The sequence below is a fragment of the Rhinoderma darwinii genome, chromosome 5, assembly GCF_050947455.1.
Source record: "Rhinoderma darwinii isolate aRhiDar2 chromosome 5, aRhiDar2.hap1, whole genome shotgun sequence".
NCBI lineage: Eukaryota > Metazoa > Chordata > Amphibia > Anura > Rhinodermatidae > Rhinoderma > Rhinoderma darwinii.
In genome coordinates, this window is record NC_134691.1 from 325,571,396 (window position 1) to 325,596,638 (window position 25,243).

At 42.8% G+C, this 25,243-nt stretch overlaps 1 protein-coding gene across 2 annotated transcripts in view; it reads right to left on the reverse strand.

Moving 5' to 3' along the window:
- Positions 1 to 4,663: 4,663 nt before the first annotated feature.
- The window catches only part of MINDY3 (MINDY lysine 48 deubiquitinase 3), a 96,609-nt gene continuing 76,029 nt past the window's right edge, over positions 4,664 to 25,243 (reverse strand). For both annotated transcript variants that reach the window (XM_075828745.1, XM_075828746.1), the window contains 4 exons: positions 18,244 to 18,316; positions 12,484 to 12,571; positions 11,003 to 11,074; positions 4,664 to 4,951 (listed from right to left, as the gene is read on the reverse strand). In XM_075828745.1, coding sequence (XP_075684860.1) covers positions 4,805 to 4,951; positions 11,003 to 11,074; positions 12,484 to 12,571; positions 18,244 to 18,316 — 380 coding nt within the window. In that variant the 3' untranslated portion in view covers positions 4,664 to 4,804. The remainder of the gene's footprint in view (positions 4,952 to 11,002; positions 11,075 to 12,483; positions 12,572 to 18,243; positions 18,317 to 25,243) is intronic.

Below are 25,243 nucleotides of genomic sequence, written 5' to 3' on the forward strand. Positions count from 1 at the left end.
TGCCAGGTTCCACCACACATTACATTGGGAGTACCCAGCAGCAGGACTGCCTGTGATCAGCTTATTGTTGGGGGACTGGACAATGTGAGGTCATAGAAGTAGGAATAGATATGCAAATATCCTACAGAATACAACATTCATTGACCCCCCCCCCCCTCGACTCATTCTATGATAAAAGTGCATTAGAACTCTTCGTTGTGCAAATTCCTCTGTTATTCCTCCAGCAAATGTATTGATAAATTGACCATTCGGCCTTACTATTCCTTTTGTCGATTGGGTGTGACCCTACACAGTCTGACACTGCCAACACTGATAGGGTGTGTCCCTACAAAGTGACACTGTCCAATCGACAACAGGAATTGTAAAACACCCAGCTGTCAGATTATTCAAACATTTCCCAGAGGAAAAACAGAGGAACAGCACAACAAAAATAATTTAAAAAAAAGAATTTTTATTCTACAAGGAATACTAAAACAGACGTCAGCAGAGCTGATGAACTTGTAATAAACTCACTGTTTAAACTCTGCGGCGATTCCTCGCTGCCGGGACCAGTCACTCGCTGTGTGGTGTTGTCGCATAATTATGACATTTCGTTGATGAACAAGTGGCAACTACAGTGGTGACGTCATCCTTAGCGAAGCCACAAATGCGGTGGCCACTGGTCCATGAATGAAATGTCATCGCCTTGCGGATTACCGCAAAATTCAAACATAAATCATTTTTAGATTACGGAGCATTTGGTCCCTATTTAAGGGGTCGAAAACCCCATTAATGATCATTACTCACAGGAAACAGTAAGACTATTGTGTGCCCTCCATCTTTCCATTAATTCCAATTTAATAAAATAATTATTAAAGAGCATTTAAAAAATAAAAAAAAATAAAAATCCCCTCCCCCACTATGATCATTACACACCATATAATACTATTTCAGACTCAGATGAGACCATACATTTGGATGTAGAGGAATGTTTGACAAGTGAATATTGGGGTACGTCGTCTTTTATTGTCTGTATTTCGTCCGCAGTTCTACTATACTGGACTTCGATCGTTTTAGGTTCCAATGGTGATCTAACTCCGGGTTCAGCTGAGCTGCAAAGGTCCAGGAGTTAAAGAGGCTCTGTCACCAGATTTTGCAGCCCCTATCTGCTATTGCAGCAGATCGGCGCTGCAATGTAGATTACAGTAACGTTTTTATTTTTAAAAAACGAGCATTTTTGGCCAAGTTATGACCATTTTCGTATTTATGCAAATGAGGCTTGCAAAAGTACAACTGGGCGTGTTTAAAAGTAAAAGTCCAAGTGGGCGTGTATTATGTGCGTACATCGGGGCATGTTTACTACTTTTACTAGCTGGGCGCTCTGATGAGAAGTATCATCCACTTCTCTTCACAACGCCCAGCTTCTGGCAGTGCAGACACAGCCGTGTTCTCCAGAGATCACGCTGTGTCGTCACTCACAGGTCCTGCATCGTGTCAGACGAGCGAGGACACATCGGCACCAGAGGCTACAGATGATTCTGCAGCAGCATCGGCGTTTGCAGGTAAGTCCATGTAGCTACTTACCTACAAATGCTGATGCTGCTGCAGAATCAACTGTAGCCTCTGGTGCCAACACGATGCAGGACCTGTGAGTGACGTCACAGATCTGCACTGCCAGAAGCTGGGCGTTCTGAAGAGAAGTGGATGATACTTCTCGTCAGAACGCCAAGCTAGTAAAAGTATTAAAAACGCCCCGATGTACGCACATAATACACGCCCACTTGGACTTTTACTTTAAACACGCCCACTTGGACTTTTGCAAGCCTCATTTGCATAAATACGAAAATGGTCATAACTTGGCCAAAAATGCTCGTTTTTTAAAAATAAAAACGTTACTGTAATCTACATTGCAGCGCCGATCACATGCAATAGCAGATAGGGGCTGCAACATCTGGTGACAGAGCCTCTTTAAGGCCCTAATCCAGACGATAAATTGCACCGGTTTTATGACATTATGAAAGTGGCCTTAATTGCATCCTGAAAATGTACCGTTAGGTTTTATTCACAACTGCGGTAAAATGGCGCACATCATTTGTCCATATCATAATACATATTGTCCATTAGGGATGCACGATGCATCGAAACTTTGATACTGTTTCGATACCGTGCACCCTCAAACGGTTCAATACCGTTATTTCATGTATTTCGATACGAAGCTGTGCGGCCGCACAGCTTAGCATTGTAACACATGAATGTATGAGAGCGGGGCTGCGGCTGTGTAATAGTCATTGCCCCGCTCCTGAGTACTGACAGGTGCGCGCGGTCAGCATGAGGTGATGCATGAGGTGATGCGGCCGGCGCTGCACTAATGAGCGGCGGCACTGAAGACAGAACATGGCGGGCTCACTGAAACACTCCCATGTTCGGTCTTCAGTGCCAGCCGCTTCACCTGATGCTGACCGCACGTGCACTTGTTGTCAGGAGCGGGGCAATGGCTGTATTACGAAGCCGCAGCCCTGCTCTAAGGGGGGAGATCAGAGAAACCTCATCTCCGCCATTATTCCGCTAAATGCTGCGATCAAAGCTGACCACCGCAGCATTCAAGAGGAAACCGAGAAGGGAATCCCTGTGACGTGATTGAGGGACATACCATATATGGGTAGACAGCACAGGGTCCATTGAAGGACCCCAGGGTTGCCTAACCATATTTCCTGTTAGCGCATACTTGGGTATGTCCCAACAACTGCCTGTCTACTATCAGTGTATAGATATATGCCAGTACATTACAGTTTATAAATAAAGTAAAAACAAAGTAATGTTAAATTAACCCCTTAATGACCGGGCCATTTTGCACGTTAATGACCAAGGATTATTTCTTGTTTTTTCACGGTCGCATTCCAAGAGTCGTAACTTTTTTTTTTATTCCGTCGACATAGCCGTATAAGGGCTTGTTTTTTCCGGGACGAGTTGTATTTTGTAATTGTACCATTTTTAGATGCTTATAATATATTGATTAACTTTTATTAACTTTATTTTAGGAGAGTATTGAAAATAAGCAGCTATTCCAGCATTCATTTTCACATTATAAATTTACGCCGTTTACTATGCAGCGTAAATAACATGTTAACTTTATTCTATGGGTCGGCACGATTACGGGGATACCAAATATGTAGAGGTTTTATATGTTTTTTCTACGTTTGCACAATAAAAAGCCTTTTAGAAAAAAATTACTTGTTTTTGCATCGCCGCGTTCCAAGAGACGTAATTTTTTTATTTTTACGTCGATGTGGCCGTACGTGGGCTTGATTTTTGCGGGACAATGTGTAGTTTTTATTAGTACTATTTTGGGGTACATAGGACTTATAGATTAACTTTTATTTTATTTTTTATGGGGGGAATGGGAGAAAAGAGAGCATTTTGCCGTTGTTTTTTGCGTTTTCTTTGGACGCCGTTCATCCGGCGGTTTAATTAATGTGTTCATTTTATTGGTCAAGTTGTTACGATCGCGGGGATACCATATATGTGTATGTGTGATTTGTTTTGACCGTTTTATTAAATAAAACCACTTTTTGGGGCAAAAAAGTAGTTTTATTTGACTTTGACTGTCATTTTTTTTTTTTTTCACAAACTTTATTTAACTGTTTTACATATTTTTTTTTATCGTATACCAAAGCATTATTGCCTGTCAGTGTAAAACTGACAGGCAACCTGTTAGGTCATGCCTCTGGCATCGCCTAACAGGCAGATGCTGAAGACAGACCTGGGGGTCTTTGTTAGACCCCCGGCTGTCATGGAAACCCGACGGCGACCCGCGATTTGTTTGCGGGGGCGCCGATCGGGAGACAGAGGGAGTTCCCCCTTCTGTCAAACACATTAGATGCCGCTGTCACTATTGACAGCGGCATTTAATGGGTTAAACTGCCGGAATCGGCGCGCGCTTCGATTCCGGCAGGAGCCAGGCTGTGTATAACAGCCGTGCTCCTGCCGCTGATCGCGTGGGTACAGTCTCAGTACCTGCGCCATCACAGGACGGATATATCCGTCCTCCTGCGCGAACTAGCAGCTGCTGAGGACGGATATATCCGTCCTTCGGCGTTAAGGGGTTAAAAAAAATACACATACACCTTTTTTACAATAACCATTAAAATAAGTCTCAATACATAAAATACACACATTCGACATTGGTGCGGCCGTAATAACCTTCACAAATTTTTTTTTGCGTCGTTTGATGTGTACGCTGTAAAAAAAACAAAACAGCTTTCTATCACTTATTTTGAGGCACGAGGTGCGATGAATTTAACCTCCATGTGCCTCACATTAATAGTAATTAACACCATCATGTACCTCACACACTAACCCAATGTAGTCCATGATGACTGAGAAACATGATGGGGTGAATTACTAGTAACGTGAGGCACATTCAAAATTCATCACACCTCGCGCCTCACATCAGAAGATGGAAGAACTTTTTTTTTTTTTAATGACTGTAAGCAAAGTATCGTCTTGGTTTCGAAATCGCAATACTACACAAAGTATCGGTATCGAAGTCAAAATTCTGGTATCGTGACATCCCTATTGTCCATTGGTTAATATTCTGTCCTCCATAGACCATAATGGCGCCCTCCTTAGGAAAACATTGAGAAGACAGGTACAAATGGCATAAAGAAGAGAATGACTATGTGCATTGTATATACATTTATACTGTAGTTTATTAATTGATCAACACCATAACCCTTCATAGATTTCCAGTTAATAGTAAATATTATGTGTCCCTTAAAAGTGGCCTCGTTTGAAGTGAAGTATCATTGGTCCGATGCTTAGAAAGTCAGTTTAACGATGGCGGCCGATCCGTGTTCCAGAGAAGCTCTACGTACGGCCATTTGGTTTGTAGACAACATTTGATAGGGGTGTCGTCTGTCTGTAATCTGGGGTCTTCAAAACCCATGACGGCTGTTCCTTCAATGTAGGCGACCTTTATAATAATACAAAAAACATGAGACACCAAAAATTTATACATAAAGCTGGGGGACTCAAATTAATAAACTAAAAATGAAAAAAAAAAAGTTTTCAAAAATCATAAAAAGATTAAAAAAACAAAAAAAAACAAAACCCGTCACATGACCATGGACAGAATTGTATCAAATGGAAGTAAACAATGAATGTTCCTACTAAATGACAACAAGCAGAGATCTTGAAAGCCATGAGAAATGAAGACAGAAAGTAGATTGTAAAATTGTATAACTTGGAATTATACACAAAATAACATTAATTTGCAGAAAGTGGACAACCCCTTTAAATACCTGATAACTTTATTTGGTCGTTTAGCAAAAATAACTTTTTCTTCATTTTTCTGGACAATGGGGATGTTTTATAAATTTTTTTTATAGCTTTATTCGGGGTAAATTGTGAATTTTTCCCCCCCCCATTTCTATTTATTTTTTACATTGACTTCCTGTTGGAAGGCGACAGATTGACGCTGGAGCATGGAGGGGGTAAGTGTTTTGCTGTGGTTGTCACTTATGGGCAGCATTATGAACTGTGGCTGTCATGAGAGCCCCGTGGAGAATGGCGGGGTCTCATATAGAGAAGAGGCTCAGTGTGGTCGTATCCAAATGGGGGTGGGGTGGCGGTCACAGTTATGGACTGTAGTACACAGCGCTGACTATGATCACATTCCGCGAGGGCCGTACCCACATGCTTGTATTTGTAGTCTGTAAATTTTTTGCCATAAACACAAGGAGAAGGGAGAACACCTTAAGGGTCCATTCACACGTTGTGGTTGAGGTGCGGTTAGAACCGCATCAAAACAACACATGCGTTTTTAGCGCGATTTGGTGCGTTTATCACTTCAGTTGTGGTTTTTATGGCAACATTAAGAAACGCACTAAATCGCTGTAAAAACGCATGCATTTTTCGGATGGGGTTCTAGCCACACCCCGACCACAACGTGATAATGGACCCTTACAGTGGAAAATTATTTAGTGTTTTTCCCCCTCCATTGAAATCCAAATCATATTTAAAAAAAATATATAATAATATATGGAAGGAAGATAAACCACAAATATGTCTGTGTGGACGAGTCCTATACATTTCTGTGGGATGCCTCGCTATTCTATTTGCCCTGGTGGAGCACGATTTGTGGCCCTCTGATGGAGTCAAGAGTTCCACACATAGATAGATACATAGATAGGATAGATAGATAGATAATCTATCAATCACACACTATATGGACAGAAGTATTGGGACACACCTCTTATTCGTTGAATTGAGGTGTTTCATTCAGTCCCATTCCCACAGGTGTATAAAATCCAGCCCCTCGCCATGCAGTCGCCTCTACAAACATCTGTGATAGAATGGGTCGTTGTAAAGAGATCACTGACTTCCAGCGCGGTCCTGTAATAGGACGCCACCGGTGTAACAAGTCAGTCCATGACATTTCTTCCCTCCTAAATATTCCACCATCAACTGTGAGTGACAGGGGCGTAGCTAAAGGCTCATGGGCCCTGGTGCAAAAGTTCTTCTTGGGCCCCCCCAAATTTCTTCTCATGGTCAACGGTCCGCAGCTTTCAGCTGCATCAATGGGTCTCCTAAGTGACTCAATGATGCAACACTAGCAGCCAGGTCTTAAAATATAAGGTCTTAAAATATCAGGGGCAATATATATATATATATATATATATATATATATAGGAGACAGCATATCTATAGCACTACGACCCTATAGATATTGATGGGATTAGATACATTGGCTCAGCAGACAGTATCACACATGATAGGCTTAGATACAGGGCCCATTCACTGACATTGCGGCTCCAGCGCTGGACCCCGGAAAGGTAAGTATAAGAATTGTTTTGCTTTTTTATGTGTTACAAATTCTTTTTGGGTTTGTGTTTTTTTACAGGTTCGGATGTTGGCGCCGTTTTTTTTATTCTCAATGAAATGGATAATGAGGGTTCTGTGTTTTTTTAATTTCAATAAAATATTTTTTCTGTATATTTGTATTTTTTTTAAGCTTTATTACTACCGCCTTCGTAATTGTCGCCCCCACACAATCCTCATTAACCATTTTATTCAAAAGAAAAAAAGCTGTCATCGAAGTTGTCCTCGAATCCAAAGTAGTCCAATGACCGAACCTGCAAAAAAACACAAGCGAACAAAAAAAACATTAGTAACACACATGGTAGGCTTAGATACATGGCCCATGTGTGATATTGTCTGTTGGACTCTGTGTTTAAGCCTAACACGAGCTAGGCTTAGATACAGGGTCCAGCAGACAGGATCATACATGGGCCATGTATCTAAGCCTACCATGTGGTTGGCTTAGATACAGTGCCTAGCAGACACCCGCCGGGACCCCGGCTAATCAGCTATTTTGAAGGGGAAGCAGTGCTCGTACGAGCATTGCTTCCCCTTCATTCCGGTCACTTGTTAACTCTTTGAATCGCCGACACACCGCGATTGGATAAGAGATAGATATGAGAGATAGATGTATTGTAGATAGATAGATATGGATGGATAGATAGAGATATACTTTGTCTGTTATGCTAAACAGTCAGCCCTGAAGTGTGACTGCTCAGCATGACAGACACACAGTGAAGGGGTTAATAGCTGCATTACTAGTTGCTACTTACATACATCGGGTGTGGGGTCAGGGAGCAGCAGGAGTCAGGATTCCTGGGAGGAGCCGGCACACACACCATCTTCTTGCTGTAGCCATTCCTTTCCCTCTGCACAGGCCACGAGGAAGAGGGAAACAGCTAGAAGCGAGCTGATTGGCTGGACAGCACAGTGGGCGGGCAAGAGTCTTCCCCCTCCGTGCAATGACTATTTCACCTCCGAGCTGCCACCAATGCTTTAAAATACATTACTGGGTCTCTTTTGTACCACAGCAGGGACCTAGCAATGCAGAGGAATCATTGTAGCACTACTGTGCTACTGTGGTGAGGGGGGCCTGCGGGCCCGGTCGCAGTTGCGACCCCTATAGCTACGCCACTGGTGAGTGATATTATTGTAAAGTGGAAGGAACCGCAGCAACTCAGCCACGAAGTGGAGACCACGTAAAGTTACTGAGCGGGGGCGCATAGTGGGTTACAGAGCGGGTGCTGAGGTGCATAGTGAAGAAAAGTCACCATCGCTCTGCTGACTCAATAACTGCAGAGTATAAACCTCCTCTGGTATTAACATCCTCACAAAAGCTGTGCCCCGGGAGCTTCATGGCATGGTGGCCGAGCAGCGGCATGCCAGCCTCACAGAACCAAGCACAATGTCAAGCGTTGGATGGAGGGGTGTAAAGCCACCACTGGACTCTGGAGCAGTGGAAACGTGTTCTGTGGAGTGACGCTTCTCTATTTGGCATCTGATGGATGAGTCTGGGTTTGGTGAATGCCGGGAGAACGTTACCCGCCTGACTGCATTGTGCCAGCTGTGAAGATTGGTGGAGGGGGCGGGGTGGATAATGCTATGGGGTGTTTTTCAGGGGTCGGCCCCTTCGTTCCAGTGAAGGGAAATATTAATACTTCATCATATCAAGAGATTTTGGACAATTGTAGCTTAAAACTTTGTGGGATCAGTTTGGGGGTTCGCCCCTTTTCTGTTCCAGCATAACTGTGCCCCAGGGCGCAAGGTCCATAAAGACATGGCTGGTTGGTTGGGGGAGTTTTGTGTGGAAAAACTTGACTGGCCGCACGGAGTCCTGACCTCAACCCCATCTAACACCTTTGGGATGAACTAGAACGGAGATTACGAGTGAGCCCCCTCCCCCAACATCAGTGTCTGACCTCACAAATGTTCTGCCAAAAATTCCCACAGACACCCCAAAATCTTGTAGAAGGTCCCCAGAAGAAAAGCTCCTGTAGGTGTCCCAATACTTTTGTCCATATAGCACGCACACACGCACGCACGCACACACGCACACACACACACACGCACACACGCACACACACATACGGGATGAGGTTTGTGCCATGATGAGGTTTTCTGTGAGAACTTCTGCAGTCAGTGTATTTTCCAGCTTTCTTCTGTCACTTGGACTAAATATTCTTTTACGTTTTTAATCAACACTGAAAAATTAAGTTTGAGTAAAGGCATGAAAGTGTAAAAAAAAACTAAACTAAATTCAGCATTGATGTGGCATCAGTCGCTCCTGTTTATTTTTTCCTGTTGTCACGGTTACAGCATCACAATCATTTACACGCTGGAATGTAGTGTTCGGTTTCAGAGAAAAGGGAAAAAAACGTTATCCCAAAATCCGCAGTGGTGCGATGGATGGATCTTCTCATGTCACTGGAATACGTTCGGAACTTTCAAAGCTTTTACTAGAAACAACTTTGTTGACTTCCAAGATGTCTGAGTGAAGGCCAACCTTCCGCTAGACCACGGGACCACCGTCATGTACAATGGATTTGTCTATATTACATGATTTCGTCTTTATATCCAAGTACTGTGGTAGCCGGTCTGGCGCTCAGCTATTTTTTCGCCTAGAAGAGGCACATTTGGTCATACATTTCAAATAAATAGATGACCATGTAATGTACTCTAATAGGTCGTCTGGAAAGCGGTTTTCCTTTTGATATCCATTTCTTCTATCCATCGTCCATTTAAAGGAGTTGTCACACCAGGATAACCACTATCCATTTAGATGGGCATTGAGATGTTACAAAAGGGCCCACCTCTATTTAGCCAGAAAGGAGAGCCATTAACAAAGATCGACTCTCAGTCCAGACCTATTTGGGTTATGAGGGTGGAGTTAGACTCTTAAAGCGGCTCCGAACCAATGTACATAGTGTAAGGCAACCATCTGAATATATGAAGCTTTATGTCTGGAGTTGGTCACATGAAGCTCTTTCTGCTCTATAACAGACTGCCTCTCTGTGCTACACAGACTTGTTCCTGCCACAAGAGCAGCATGAGAAGACTGAACAAGAAACAAAGAAGATTTAGGATCAAAACATGTAAGAAATTCTCCAGGAATAAGCAAGGTAATTAATTTTGTGCCATGAGTGTTCCAAGACGGAGGTTTGGGGAGGGGGCAGGAAAGCGTTAATGTGCTCATCTCAGCAAGACAACCCCTTCTTCAAATGAGGCCGGATCAAGTGATCTCCACGGATCTGGATTTTTAAACCCAGGGGAAGTTGTGGCTTCCTACACATTGCGGCCACTGCAGTGGAAATTTAGAATTACATGGCAGCCATTCAATTACTTAACGCTCTTAGTAAGTGGCTCTCCATTCTGGCTAATAAACGGGGGTCCCGAGCGTTAGACCTCTCTATATGATGTAGTATGGGAGGTGGTTGACCTCCTCTATTTAACAAAGAGAGGTTATAGCACACCTGGCTGTCCATGATTTACATGGTTGGCCATTCATGTGATTTCAAGTCGATCAGATGATCGCCAGTGTCCAGCTTCCGAAACTCAGCGATCAGTTACTATTACTGGGAGAATCGCCATATATTTCCCCTGTAGGCAGTACAAGGGAGATCTATGGCTAGCCGCAGCTTCACCCCCGGTAACAAAAGATTGTCGGGGGGGGGGGGGGAGGGTGTGTTCCGAACCGGACGTGCTTCAATGTAAATAATCGTAGATGGTTACTGCAGACTAGCACTGCAGGGAGGTCACCAGCATCAGACTCCATTCACACCAATGTAATAAATAATACACTATATAGACTCTATCTACTATATCACACGTATCATGGAAATGTATAAAAAAAACGAATGCAAAGAAAAAATATCACCCTAAGAAACCAGTCTTAGTGATAGGTGTATTCTGATTGGTTGCCAAGGATGATAAAAGGGGATATATTTCCAGCACTAATTCTTGCACAATTTAGCAATAAAACTGAACACAGACTTGTAACTGTTAAATTCTTCCAAGAAAAATGAGACGAAACATAAGAATGTAACGGAGAGATAAGAGTGTGTGATGACACAGAGCTGAAAACTCCCAGAGCCCACCAAACACGGCCAAGAAAACCCTTCATCCTGATGGACATGTCAACCAAGCGAGCGTTTTACATGGAACATACCTTCTCGATATGATTGGACTGCCGCAATCCATTATAATGATACACGCTAAAGGATTCTGGGACTTTCGAACCCTAAAAGTACAAAAAAATGATATATTATTTCCTCACACTAATGAATGCTACACAGACTCACACTAATGAATGCTACACAGACTCACACTAATGAATGCTACACAGACACACTAATGAATGCTACACAGACTCACACTAATGAATGTTACACAGACTCACACTAATGAATGTTACACAGACTCACACTAATGAATGCTACACAGACTCACACTGGGTCTTTCCTATGTAAATTTTGCCATAAGCCGACGCCCTTCTCCTAGGGTCACCTATAGGCACAGGTCTGCAGTTGTGTTTATAGGTAAATCCGGTACGGGGCCCCTTTAAGCGTTTAACTCTTTTGACCTCAGTGTAATGCTGTTGCTATGTGTCAAGAATTGTTAACATGAAATTCTTCCATCTCTATAACAGACTGCCTCTCCGTCCTGCACGGGCTTGTTTTAGGTCTCTCCTACAAGAGGAAGCATGAGAAGACCCTTTCTACAATGAAGCCATTTGTCAAATTAATGGGAAACCGTGTAATACATGGACAGGCCTTGTCCCCCAGAGTCAGAGACCCCCTGCTAGCGGTTCTCTGTTCTGGCTAATAGATGGGGGTCCCGACCATAGGACCTCAGTCTAAGATGTCTGTATCCCCTAATAGGGCATATGGGAAGGGATGGTCTTATTGAGACTACCTTTATAACTAATCCTAGGGAATCACATTATAAACAATACCCTGTATATATTTGATATCCTCGTCGCTCCCTTTCTAAAAGTGCAGCCGCTTCCCTGCAGGCACAGTCCGTAAAACATCGGCACCGTTTACAGCAGCTTGTATTCTGTCAATAGAGTTCTTACAGGGGGCTGTTTGCCCATCAGCACACACAGACAGCCTCTGAGTGGTCAGTTCACAGAATACAAGCTGCTCTTCTGCAGTTCTGCTCTGTTCTCAACAACTCAGCTTGCGGTCTGTGAATGGTAACAATTCTTGTTTCATCTTCAGCTTCTGAATGTAAACGCCTGAACAAAGAGGACGTCGTGAAAGAGGACCTTAAAATCAATGGGAGTCGATTTCGGACGTTTTCACGGCGAGTCGGTTTCTGCGTCAAAAACAACAGCGCCAAAAAAAAACTGAGTGAACTAGGCCTTTAAGTGAACATGTAGGGATTTCTAAGGTTGCAATTGGAAATCTGTATACATATCATGAAGGTGCCCACAATGATATATATATATATATATATATATATATATACATACACATACATACATACATACATACACACACACACACACACACACACACACACACACACACACACACATATACATACATACCCATGTTTTCCCACTTCGGCATGTGATGGTATATTAAAGTACCCAGTAACCAGATATACCATAATAACATAAGCACTTGAGGCCGCATACAGTACCTGCTCAGGGAAAAACTCCTGGAGAAACGGGCCGAGTAATATGATCCCCAGGCCTTCTGGGTCTAATTTGGTCTTCATGAGGTTTACACTAGAAAACATTGGAAATAAAACAATAAGCAGGGAAGCTTTTCCTCGCCGCGTTCCTGAGATGTGTGGTACTGCACCGCATGTCTCTGCCAATGAACGCACTTCTATTTTGGGAATTCAGGACACATTCATCTGAATGGCATCTCATTCGCCAAAATGGATTTATTTTCAGACTGCATAATCTTATGATTAAAACCGAAACGGTGATGATAATTTCTGGAGACAGAACCTTATTAGGAAAACATTTCTAAAAACAGAGTGTGTAGTAAGCGAGCGTGGGCTGGAAACAACACGACTTGGGGGCTGCAAGCCGAGGGCTGGTGTAACTGTGTATGTATAATGGTGCTGCAGACATAGAACCAACCTGAGCCCTACCCACGTCATCCACCCCCCTACATCTTCAATTATTTGTCGCTAGATCCCATATTTCTGAGTAAGATGAGCAATAATCTATGATATGGATGTCTGAAGACCCGAACTAGAGCCCAGCGTCAGGTCTGATTATAATCTACGACAATATGCCCATAACAGTAATTACATGTATAATTCCAGAATTGGGGGTGGGTGGTGACTATTCCACCACGCAATAACGGCAGTTTCAATTAAATGGATCAGGTTATGCAACATATTCCCCTTTGCAACCATTTTTCTATTGCTCCAATGCATTAAAAAAAAAAAAAAAAAATTAACAAAATTACCAGCTTTGCAAATTTGTTTGTAGTCTGTAACCATGGATACACATAGGTCTACATAGGAGCTGCAGACACAGAACAGTAGGAGATTTTTGAATCTAGACTATTTTGTAAAATTGCTTCATTTAATTTTTTAGATGGCATGGAAAACGTAAAAAAAAATAAAAAAAAATGCTTGAAAAAGGTGGACATTCCCTTTAAATGGGATTTTACGAGACGTAATAATGATGGCCCATCCTTAGGATAGGTCATCAATACTGAAACTGTGGGGGTTGGCGGGTACCCCTGCTGACGAGCTGAATGGTCATGTGACCCCAGTATTGTTTTTACAGCGCTGTACATAGGGTTGTGGCTGGGTAAACAATAAAGGGGAGCAATTGAAAGACAAATTCCTGAAAAAATTCCCTTAAGTCAAAACACAGTAGTAGTGAATGGATTTTTTTTTAGCAATGGTAATTATGCCATCGCACAAAAAAATTTAATGCAACTTCTTTAAAACCTGTTGATGTAGTAAAAACAGACCAGGCATCCCTCTGGTTGTGACTGAAGCGCACGTCATGTGACACGTAATCATCAGTTTATAGTAAATGCCACTCGTGGTCACATTCGTATCTAAGCTATACACGTGTATCCGGTATCATCTCCATCATTCATTTTTGGTTTTCAAAATTTTTGGATAAATTTTTATTTAAAGGCCATGTACACTTTTGAACTCAAATCATTTTTTAATAAAACAATGTTTTAGGTGCATTTAGCCAACTTTTTAGGCCCCATGCACATGAACGCGCTTTTGCAGAGAATTGCGGCCCCATTCATTCCTATGGGGCCATACACACGACCGTGGTTTCCATGATCCGTGCATGGCCCAGGAGTCCGGACCGCAGAAAGAACAGGCATGTCTTATTACAGCCGTGTTCTGCGGTCCAGGCTTATAGGAAATAATGGCCGCGGCCATGTGCACGGCCTGCGATTTGCGGGCGGCTCGCGGATGACACTCTGCCCCCGGCCGACCCGAAAATCACGGCCGTGCACATGGCTACAGTCGTGTGCATGAGGCCTTAATTGACTTTATTAAAAAGTGTTTTTTTACTTTTAAGATACAGCTTCTATGTATCCTGTATACATAGAACCTGTATCTTGCTGTCATAGCCGATTCCGTCAGGTCAGCAGGACTGACGGCTCAGTTGACAACTGGTCCTGCGTGTCTCTGACACACAGGAACCACCTAATCGCGATTACATGTAAATTCATGAACTTAGATGTGATCCTTAGAAGCTGGATCCGGCTTTCAGCTGAGCCGTCAGTCCAGCTAACCTGACTGAATCGGCTTGGACGGGTTACAGGATACATAAAAGCTGTATCTCAAAAAGTAAATAGTCTTTAAAATTAAAGTCAATTGAAAAGTTGCTTAAAATCACCTAAAACATTGTTTTATTAAAAATAAATAAGATAAATGTTGAGTTCTAAGGTGTCCATAGTCTTTAAACTGTCCAGGGAAAAAAATAAAATAAAAAGGGGGGGGGGGGGGTGTTGGCAACCTTGTTGACGTCCTAAAAAAATGGATCTAGTCGTAAAGATCACCAATGCCGACCGGGAATCCTATTTCTTCTGAACGTGACCATATAATCATCATTATTCTCCATATTGTGTCAACATATAAGACAGAACTAGATTATACAGTTTATTCCATCACATTACTCACATATACAACACGGTGCCCCAAAGGGCAAGGAGGACATGTTAAAGGGACGGTCAACATTTAACACCCCTGTTTATAGCTGAGGCCCCTCCTCTACAGCTGATCACAGGGATCCCTAGATCTCCAGACTATAGACCATGACCGGCAATGATGATGCTGCCTTAAAGATTCGCACCAAAAATATAAATCTGTCCATCAATGTGGGGGCCCAGCCCCCTAAACCCCCAGTGATCAGCAGAACGAAGGAGTAGTATCGCTCCTGGGGCCTTTTTATTTTTACTATAATGTATATACTTATGTTTATGATCAATACCTATAGCCCAGTGCTTTATTGTGTGTTGTATCCCCAAAAATGCATTTACAATGGACAGCTCTAGGGGGCCTTGGTTAGGCCCTGAGCTGTTCATATAAAATCAGCCCAAACTAACAAGTTCCCAGGCGAGATAACAAAGGGAGCCCCTTCCCTTAGACTACATTCACACAAGCGTGATAGATTTACGCGTATAAAGAAGGCGCGTAAATGTGGTCCATGTGCGTTGCGTCATTGCATCCGTGTTTTGCGAGTGGTATGAGTTTTTAACGCACTCGCAAAGCACATATTTATTTTTTTTATGGAATTGATGCGCAAATCACACAGCACACTTATTGACTTTAAAGGGCGATAGGTTGTCCAGTTTGGAAAATCCATTTTCGCATACCCTGGAGGATCAGTCCTGTTCTACGTTACTCAGACAACTCATTGATATGAATGGGCCCTGTGTAATGCCTAATTTCTCCAGTGGTGGCACTGCAGAGAAACCGACCACTTACTGTCAGGTTTCGCCACAGATTTTAGCTGATCGCTGGGGTTCCCAGCACGGGGACACTTTTGTGATCAGCTTATTATCAAGGAACCCTTCTATAAAGTAGAGATTGTCCGAAGCGGAGGACCCCTTTAAGGAGCCAACTTCAATTCTGGCTGTGGGTGTGCTATTTGCAGAAGAATTTGGCTTATAGTTCCTAATGTCTTAAATCCTTTGTAGCAAACACGTTTACATGGATGTCCTATTTGTCCTCATGCAGGGCTCTAGACTTTGGCGATCCGGGCGAAGCGTCTTAAGTTGAAGTTCCCATCCCCCGATATTGTAACACAATAGGCCTCATGTATTGTTGGTCATAACAACCAAAAATGCTCTAGGAAAATCCAGAAAATCTCAATTCTGACTGCGTTCCTCAGCTGACCTTCCTAGAACCCTCGTGAAACGCAAAAACAAAAAGCAGCAGATTATAATCAGACATGGAAACTTTGGTCTAGGTGGGTCAAGTGGTTATCTTGTGTTTCTAAAAACTTTAATTTGAGAATAAACACTGGAAATCACCCATCCAATTCTGACCATGCTGGATGAGGAACCCGTGAGAATCCAAAACCATTCACATAACCCTGGACGGGGGAAGCGATCGCTCGCGGTAAGCGCAGGTCACATGTGGCTTGTTTGGGGTTTATTCGAAGCATTGCATTTATACAACTTGCTTACGACACGCAGCGCAATTCATCTTCAGGTGTTTACAAAAACTATGTACGATTTATTTCTCACATTCCCACTCTTAATTGAATGCACATTTGTTATTTTGAAAAACAAAAAGTGAAAAAAATTGTCTCTGGGATTCTAAAACACCAAAACATATCTAGGGACTGTTCACAAAAAAATAAATCAACATTTTTAATCTGAAGGAGTAAATAAGAGACACAGTAGTCAGTTCATGAATTGGCATTTTTAAGTTATTAACACGCACAGGAGCCGTTCACACAGCGCAGATTTGCTCCAGATTTTGCATGTATTCTGAAACAGAACCTAAACAGAAGAAATACATAAAGGAAGGCCTTAAAAAGGTCTCTAATCCTGGATCCAGTTCTGGTTTTGGCTTAAAAAAATGCATGCAAAATCTGCACGGTGTGAACAAGGCCTTAAAGAGACTCTGTCACCACATTATAAGTGCCCTGTCTCCTATATAAGGAGATGGGCGCTGTAATGTAGGTGACAGTAATGCTTTTTATTTTAAAAAAACCGATCTTTTTTCACAACGTTAGGAGCGATTTAAGTTTATGCTAATGAGCTTTCTTAATGCCCAAGTGGGCGTATTTTTACTTTCGACCAAGTGGGCGTTGTACAGAGGAGTGTATGATGCTGACCAATCAGCATCATGCACTCCTCTCCATTCATTTACACTGCACTAGCGATATAGTTATATCACTATGTGCAGCCACATACACAAGCCCTAACATTACTACAGTGTCCTGATAATGAATATACATCACTACCAGCCTGGACGTCATGTGTACTCAGAATCCTGACACTTCTGACTCTTTTTTTGTGAGATTCCGGCAAGTGTCACCAAATCTCGTTTAGCTCCGAGATCTCGCGAGATTTCGTATCCGTTGCTGGAATCTCACAAAAAAGAGTCAGAAGTGTCAGGATTCTGAGTACACATGACGTCCAGGCTGGATGTCATGTGTATTCATTATCAGGACACTGTAGTAATGTTAGGGCTTGTGTATGAGGCTGCACATAGTGATATATCTATATCGCTAGTGCTGTGTAAATGAATGGAGAGGAGTGCATGATGCCGATTGGTCAGCGTCATGCACTCCTCTGTACAACGCCCACTTGGTCGAAAGTAAAAGTACGCCCACTTGGGCATTAAGAAAGCTCATTAGCATAAACCAAAATCGCTCCTAACGTTGTGAAAAAAGATCGTTTTTTTAAATAAAAAGCATTACTGTCACCTACATTACAGCGCCGATCTCCTTATGTAGGAGACAGGACACTTATAATGTGGTGACAGAGTCTCTTTAAAGTGAATGTCCCCCTTTTAACACTTATGAAATCCAAAATTTTGTGCTGATTTAAGGGGTTATCTGGTTCTTTAAAACATATGGCCTATAATTATAATAAGCCATCAATAGTATATTGGGGGGGTCCAACACTAGGCACCCCTAATGAAGCCTCTGACGCAGATGTGAACAGGCGGCTAGGTTCATATCTGCAACGGAGGCTCTGCTCGGAACGGATCTCTATGGACAGAATATTCTACTTATATATAAGGAATTGTGCCATCGGGCCGACCCAAGTCATCCCATCGGTGTCCTGTACATTATCCCTTAGAGAGATAAAGGGAAAGTCCAGGACTAAATAATAGAGTATGGACATGGCATAAACTTTATACAGGACTCTTCCTGGGCCATCTTGCCCCCTAAGCACATAGACACATCATAATTGTATGTATATTTAATCATGTACTTACTATTCAGGTTCTGATACAAGATCCAGCGCTTTCATGACCTCTTCTAGCAAAGCATCAGGAATGAAGCCGTTCTCTAAAAAACGAGCCAAAAACAAATAAAAAATAAAATTTTGTGGTGATCTTGAAAGACAAATGACTTGTTGGTGAAATGCTAATCTAGAACGATTTTATTCATTTACATCGCACCAACATATTCCGCAGAGATAGTCATCACTCACATCGGTCACTTTAAATACAAATGGACAGAACTTTTTTTTTTACTGAAATCTAATTGCTTAAAAAAATAAAATCAAAAAGAAAAAAGTAAAAAAACAAAAAGAGAACTCAATTAGTATTTATAACAAAACCCATTTACAAACATTTGGGAATTGAGTTAATAGTGGGGGATCCTCTGTTCAGGATCCTCATCTCTTGGCCAGAGTGAAGAGCGTCTCTCACTCTCTGGAGGACCTGTCCTGTATTACACAAACACATTAATGTGTAATACTGAATTTCCCCTGTGGTGGCGCTGCAGCACCACCAAACACTTACCGACAGGTTTCCCCACAGATTACAGATGATCGCAGGGAGACACTTTGTGATCATCGTATTGTCAAGGTATCCTTCTAACAAGTAAGGATTGTCCAAAGCAGAGGACCCCTTTAATAACAGTAATTACCATACGAATTCAATCAGAAACATCAACGTCTAAGTATAAAACAGTGGCATATTATTTTTATAAATCGGTTATTTTCTTTGTGTTAATTAATATTAAAATTTGGGACCAGAAAAACGGGAAGCGGAAGTGAACACCAGTCTGTGTGCCGCAAAATAGAAGCCAAAACATTTTTTTTTTATCACACCCAGTTACCTTGCAGAAGACGAAACAAATACATTATTGTACAATCTGAATCCCATAAACAAAAAAGCAATAAAAATATAAAAAATTTTGATATGAAAAATAACCTAAAAATAAATAACAATTTAATTGCCAATAATCAAGTCTGAGGGTTAGGAGTCTATCTAATAATGTAAAAATAGTAAAAGTCATAAACAGCACTGGCATACAGTAAAAAATTCGCAACGGTAATTAGCAACGACACACGGTTGTTCGAGACAACTTCCAGGGGTGAGACGTGAACGTCTTGAAGGAGATCGCAATGTCGCGAGGTTTGGTGTGGCGGATTGACGGGACCCATTACGTCTGCAGTTCGGTTGTTCACCGTGAGGATGAAGCTTGTGGTGACTGGGAATGGGACCATCTGTCGGACTATATGGATGACTTTTACCCACTGTAGGACCATGTGTTCCTCCTCCACAACCCGTGACAGACCAGCTAAGCTGCAGTCGCCCGGCTATCCGAGACAAATTGCGGGTCCTGTCAGGAGGAAACCTCTCTGAAACATGCAATGTTAATGACACATTGTTACGGTGTGAGTGTTGCCAGATGTTGAGGCTTCATCAGTGCTGGTCATGATTTGCATTGAGGATAAGAACATTATGCAGACCTCCGTACAGAAGCCTATAGCATTACATGTCATCCCCAACCTGCCCGGGAACCAAATGGATTCCATGTCCCGACTGTACTTATGTCCATTAATTATATATGTGCCTGCAGAGGACGCATAGCAGCATCAGCGAGACGAGAACAGGGCCTCCGAAGTTACAGTGGGAACGTAGTAAATTTTTGGATTTAAAAAAAAAAAGCTCAAGAATTTGCCTCTTTTCCTTGGGAATTTTTTTTTTTAAAACGTCACTATTTAAAAAGCGCACTAATAAAGTTGTCTTAGAAAACTGGGAGCACAGAGTTACAATATATACACATATATACACACATACATACATACATATAGATAGATATATATATCTATGGGTTCCACATTAAGGATTTGCACAACATAGTCCAGTCAGTGCATGACCCCTTATGGGGCATATTGTATTTCGCGTACCTGCTGCATTGTCATGGCCAATGGGAAACCCACTACAAACTGCCATGAAATCATCTATTACTGAAGTCAGAGGGGGCAGCCACAGAAATGCGTCAGTATATAGGGGAGTGCGCAGTGATGACTAATACGAAGACTAGCGACGAAGAAGAGCTATACGCTGTCCATATGCTGTATTAGATCACGTGGACATTACAAAGGGGGGCAAGCCGGTCAGGACCTCCTCTATGAGGGGAAAGCCAATAAGCTGCGGCTCTCACTTTGGTGGTCTTGGGCTGTCTATATAGAACATAGATGGCTAATGGTCCCATATTTTGCTGCTGTAGTGTCTGTGTAAAGTCCTTCACCTGGCTGGTTGTCCTGCTGCTTCTGACATAGATTGGACAGCACACTGCTCCTTGCTGTGACGACTCGCTCTGCTCCTTACAAATTAGTTATTTTTTAAAAAAATTACTAATAATAATATATTAAATATATTTACAATAAAAGATCTTTAATCCAGCATTATCTATAGGGTGTTAGATGATCAAATATTCTGAATTATTGGACTGTTAACATTTTTTCAAAAAGTTGGTTCACTCTCCAGTTAATATTGTGTACACAAGAGACCGGACTACTTTCTGATCTAAAGTTTTTTTTAATTAAATTAATCATTTTAGAGAAGTAAAATAGGATAAATGTTAGTAGCCAATCACTCGACACCAAGGTTCATTCCCTAAAGCGTCACAATGTTCGTCATATCCAAAAATATTTCACATTTTCTGCGCCATTGTTTCCAGTGAAACCACGTACACTCTGACGGAAAACAATTGAAGTCAATAGGTTCGGCGCCAATGGTGTCTGTCAAGCAACGGAAATGGCGCTTCCGGTATTTTTCGTTGTAATGCTCCCATGACTGACGGAGCAACGGTAACGCAGACGCAGATGTGAACAGGCACTTAGTGGTAACTATGCATATATGAATGATTCAGCGATTTTAACAATATTCATTGTACAAGCTGTATCTAAAAAAATATCCAGGTCATAAAAAAGTATATAAAACAAACTTATAAAAATAACATGTTAACACAAAACCTATTATAACATCCTTTTAATTAGAGGAGGCACCAAATTGGTTTTCTCTGCTCAGTCTTGTGGCCTCATAAAAATCCCACATAATACTGTGCTGGAGACCATGGCTGAATCATCAGATGCCGGATTAAGGACCGGTTCACACAGAGTTTTGCCGCTGCTGTTGACTTAGAAATCGCTCCAAAAATGCCTCCCATTGATTTCAATGGGAGGCGGAGGAATTTTTTTTCCCACAAGCGGAAAAAACCGTTTGCGGGAATGGGAGGCAGAGAAAGCAGTCTTCGCTGCGTGTTTTGCCCGCGGCGCTCAATGGCCACGGAAAACACGGCAAAAAAGTGCAGGCAGGTCACAATCTGCCTCAAGATTCCTGAATTTTGAGGCCAATTTTTCCCACCAGCAGGAAACTCAGTGTGAACAGGGCCTACGGAGATCTAACGGTATATACGTATATCTATATATTCTATAACACGTGGAGAGAAAGTAAGTGAATCTGCCACTTGTGGCGCCTCCCTTGGGATCCAGTCAGTCACAACAGTTTTAGGCGACAAGAGGTTCAATAGTGGGGCACAGATGGACTATACGCTCCAGAAGACCAAACAGAAGTTCTAATTATGGAGATAAAGTGTCACCGAAACACAAGCCTGTGATAACTTCCACCTCCGCACTCACACCTGCGCTATTTCACCGCTGCTTCCAGATAATGGACTCTAAACAATCTGAAAAGTAATTCAATATAAAGTGAAGCTCCATCTTGGCTTTACATTGTGTATATATATATATAGCCAGCATATGTGCATCTGGCCTTTTTGTAATATACAGATGTAGCAGAGCTGAGTTTGTAAATTCTTCAGTGTCAAATTTGTCATCTTGCATGATGTGATATCGCAACGTTTTCTCTTTAGATTTGCATGGGGCTTCAGTCTGCAAAAGCTTAGGGCATGTTCACACAGGCTCTCAAAAATAAGACTTTTAAATGTGTCAAATTTGCTAGTGTTTTCGTATAGCGCTTTCTAAAAAAAAACAGGCGTTTTTGGCGTGTTGGTTGGCCCATTTTGTTCCCACTTTCTGCAGGTTTTTTGGCGCAGAATTAAAAGTCCCATTGATTCTAGGAACATTTAAGGCGTTTTCGGCGCCAAAAAATTGACATGATGCTTTATTTAAATAGGCGAGCGTAAAAAAAACGCGTTGTATGTACCAACGGTGCACTTTCCCATTGAGGTCAATGAGAAGTTTAATCAAGCATTTTTTAACGAGTATTTCCGCACGTAAAACACGCCAAAATACGCGTAGAATATACGCGGAGTTAACAGGGCCTGAAAAAGGTATTCAGGTTTCAGCAAATGTTATTCTTCATATAATGAAGTTCTACCATTTTTCAACATACTTTTTAAATCAATTCCTTCTGGTTTTTAAGATCTCTGCTTGCTTTAATGTTTACTCCCAGGGAATAAAATAATTTCCCGGTCATCTGATGAGCACACAGGTGCACAGTTCATTACAGTTACAGAACAGTTGTCAGAGCGGTGTCTTACAACCAATCATGGAGCGGTGTGATCATCACAAGGACAAATTAGTATCTACTGAAAGTAAACAATGAAAGTATCTATTAAATGACGGCAAGCAGAGATCTTGAAAACCGTGAGGAATTTTAGAACTTTTCAAGAAAGCAGAATACCATTTCAACTCCTATTACGTGGAAACAGTCAACAAGCAGACTACCTACTGCGGACGTATCTTATTGTGGGTTTGTGGTTAGCCTAATTATGACTTGTGTGAATATCAAGAGCAGCTCAGCTTATTAGTACACAAAACTCTATGGGTATTGTTTAGACTTGCCCGATCTTAAGAATCGATCTCAGGAGACAAACCGCGTAAAACAGACGGCCGCACCGGGACACAGCGCCAGCGGCCGGCCCCACCGGGACACAGCGCCAGCGGACGGCCCCACCGGGACACAGCGCCAGCGGACGGCCCCACCGGGACACAGCGCCAGCGGACGGCCCCACCGGGACACCGCGCCAGCGGACGGCCCCACCGGGACACAGCGCCAGCGGACGGCCCCACCGGGACACAGCGCCAGCGGACGGCCCCACCGGGACACAGCGCCAGCGGACGGCCCCACCGGGACACAGCGCCAGCGGACGGCCCCACCGGGACACAGCGCCAGCGGACGGCCCCACCGGGACACAGCGCCAGCGGACGGCCCCACCGGGACACAGCGCCAGCGGACGGCCCCACCGGGACACAGCGCCAGCGGACGGCCCCACCGGGACACAGCGCCAGCGGACGGCCCCACCGGGACACAGCGCCAGCGGACGGCCCCACAAACTGTGTCAGAAAAATGCCCCCCAAAAACATACTACCAGCAGAGAGCCACAGGATTCAGTAATAAAGTTCTGGCAGCCACTTGTGGGAGCGCATTATGGAAGCAATTTACATAAGCACACAATTAGCTCCCCCTAGTGACAGTGGCAAGCAGCCTCTTTTGGGGGGCAGGTGAGTTGGGGGACTTTCCTGTTGTGTTGGGAGTTTTGGAGATCTGTCGAATTTCAGAGTAGGATATATAAAAGCAGATAGTAAGATTTAGGCAGGGCCCATTGGGGGTCAGCTGTGAATCAAAGTAAAATTGAGGCAATACCGTGACTCCTCATAGATAAAAAATGAGGCAGAATGCAGTAAAAGAGCGATTTGACTGCGGCACGCGGGCCCATGTCACCCTAGCCCAAAATGTGATCAATCAGCAGGCAATGGCGCAGCCACCACTGCAATCTACGGGAGCCTCCTTTTTAAGTTTTGTAAATTATTTGTTGATCTACAAACACTACAGAAACCGAGAGCAAACAATGTAATGTTATAGGGAGAATGAACGAATAGAACCTCGAAACATCCAGATGTCACATGTTACTGCGGCATGCTATGAATGTGCTGAAGAGGAGGAATTAGGAACTTTTGGCTTGATACATTGGATAAGAGCTATGAAATATACTATGTGCTAATCTCCAAGAATGAATCATGTTTGTCACTTATAGTGCGGAGGCTGTGCTGGAGGAGCAAAACCATAGGGCAAAAGGTAAAAAACACAGAAAAAGGTTTTGTTTAATAATTATGACAATCCATTTTCAGATAAAGAGGATTCACTTCTATCTAATCCCCCACTGATAGGACAAATTAATAGGCGCCAGTTTATTATACCAAAAAACTGGAAAAGCTTCTATAATATACTACAAATAACCCACAGAAAAGTCAGGGAGGTGGTACTATCTGTGCTTACAGTAATGCCAGGGAGAGTCAGGGAAGCAGTACTATCTGTGCTTACAGTAATGCCAGAGAGTCAGTACTATCTGTGCTAACTAATGACAGGCAGAGTCAGTACTATCTGGAGAGTCAGGGAGGCAGTATGATCTGTGCTAACAGTAATGACAGGGAGGCAGTACTATCTGTGCTTACAGTTGTGACAGGTAGAGTCAGGGAGGAAGTACTATCTGTGCTAACTGTAATGACAGGTAGATTCAGGGAGGCAGCACTATCTGTGCTTACAGTAATGACTGGGAGAGTCAGGGAGGCAGTACTATCTGTGCTTACAGTAATGACTGGGAGAGTCAGGGAGGCAGTACTATCTGTGCTTACAGTAATGACTGGGAGAGTCCGTGAAGCAGTATTATCTGTGTTTTCAGTAATGACAGGGAGAGTCAGGGAGGCAGTACTATCGGTGCTAACAGTAATGACAGGTAGATTCAGTGAAGCAGTATTATCGGTGTTTTCAGTAATGACAGGGAGAGTCAACAGAGGCAAGTATTATTTGTGTTTACAGGAATTCTGGGAGTCAGTACTATCTGTGTCTATATCAGTTTTTCCTTGTAAATTTCATAGAAGTTTGTGCCCTCTCCCATGTGAAGAGGTTGTGTGGAACAGTCCCCGTAATGACATCATACAGGACGTTCTGGTGTCTATCAGTGACACCGATTTATCCCCATTGACTGAAGTTAAGAAAGCGTGTCACCAAA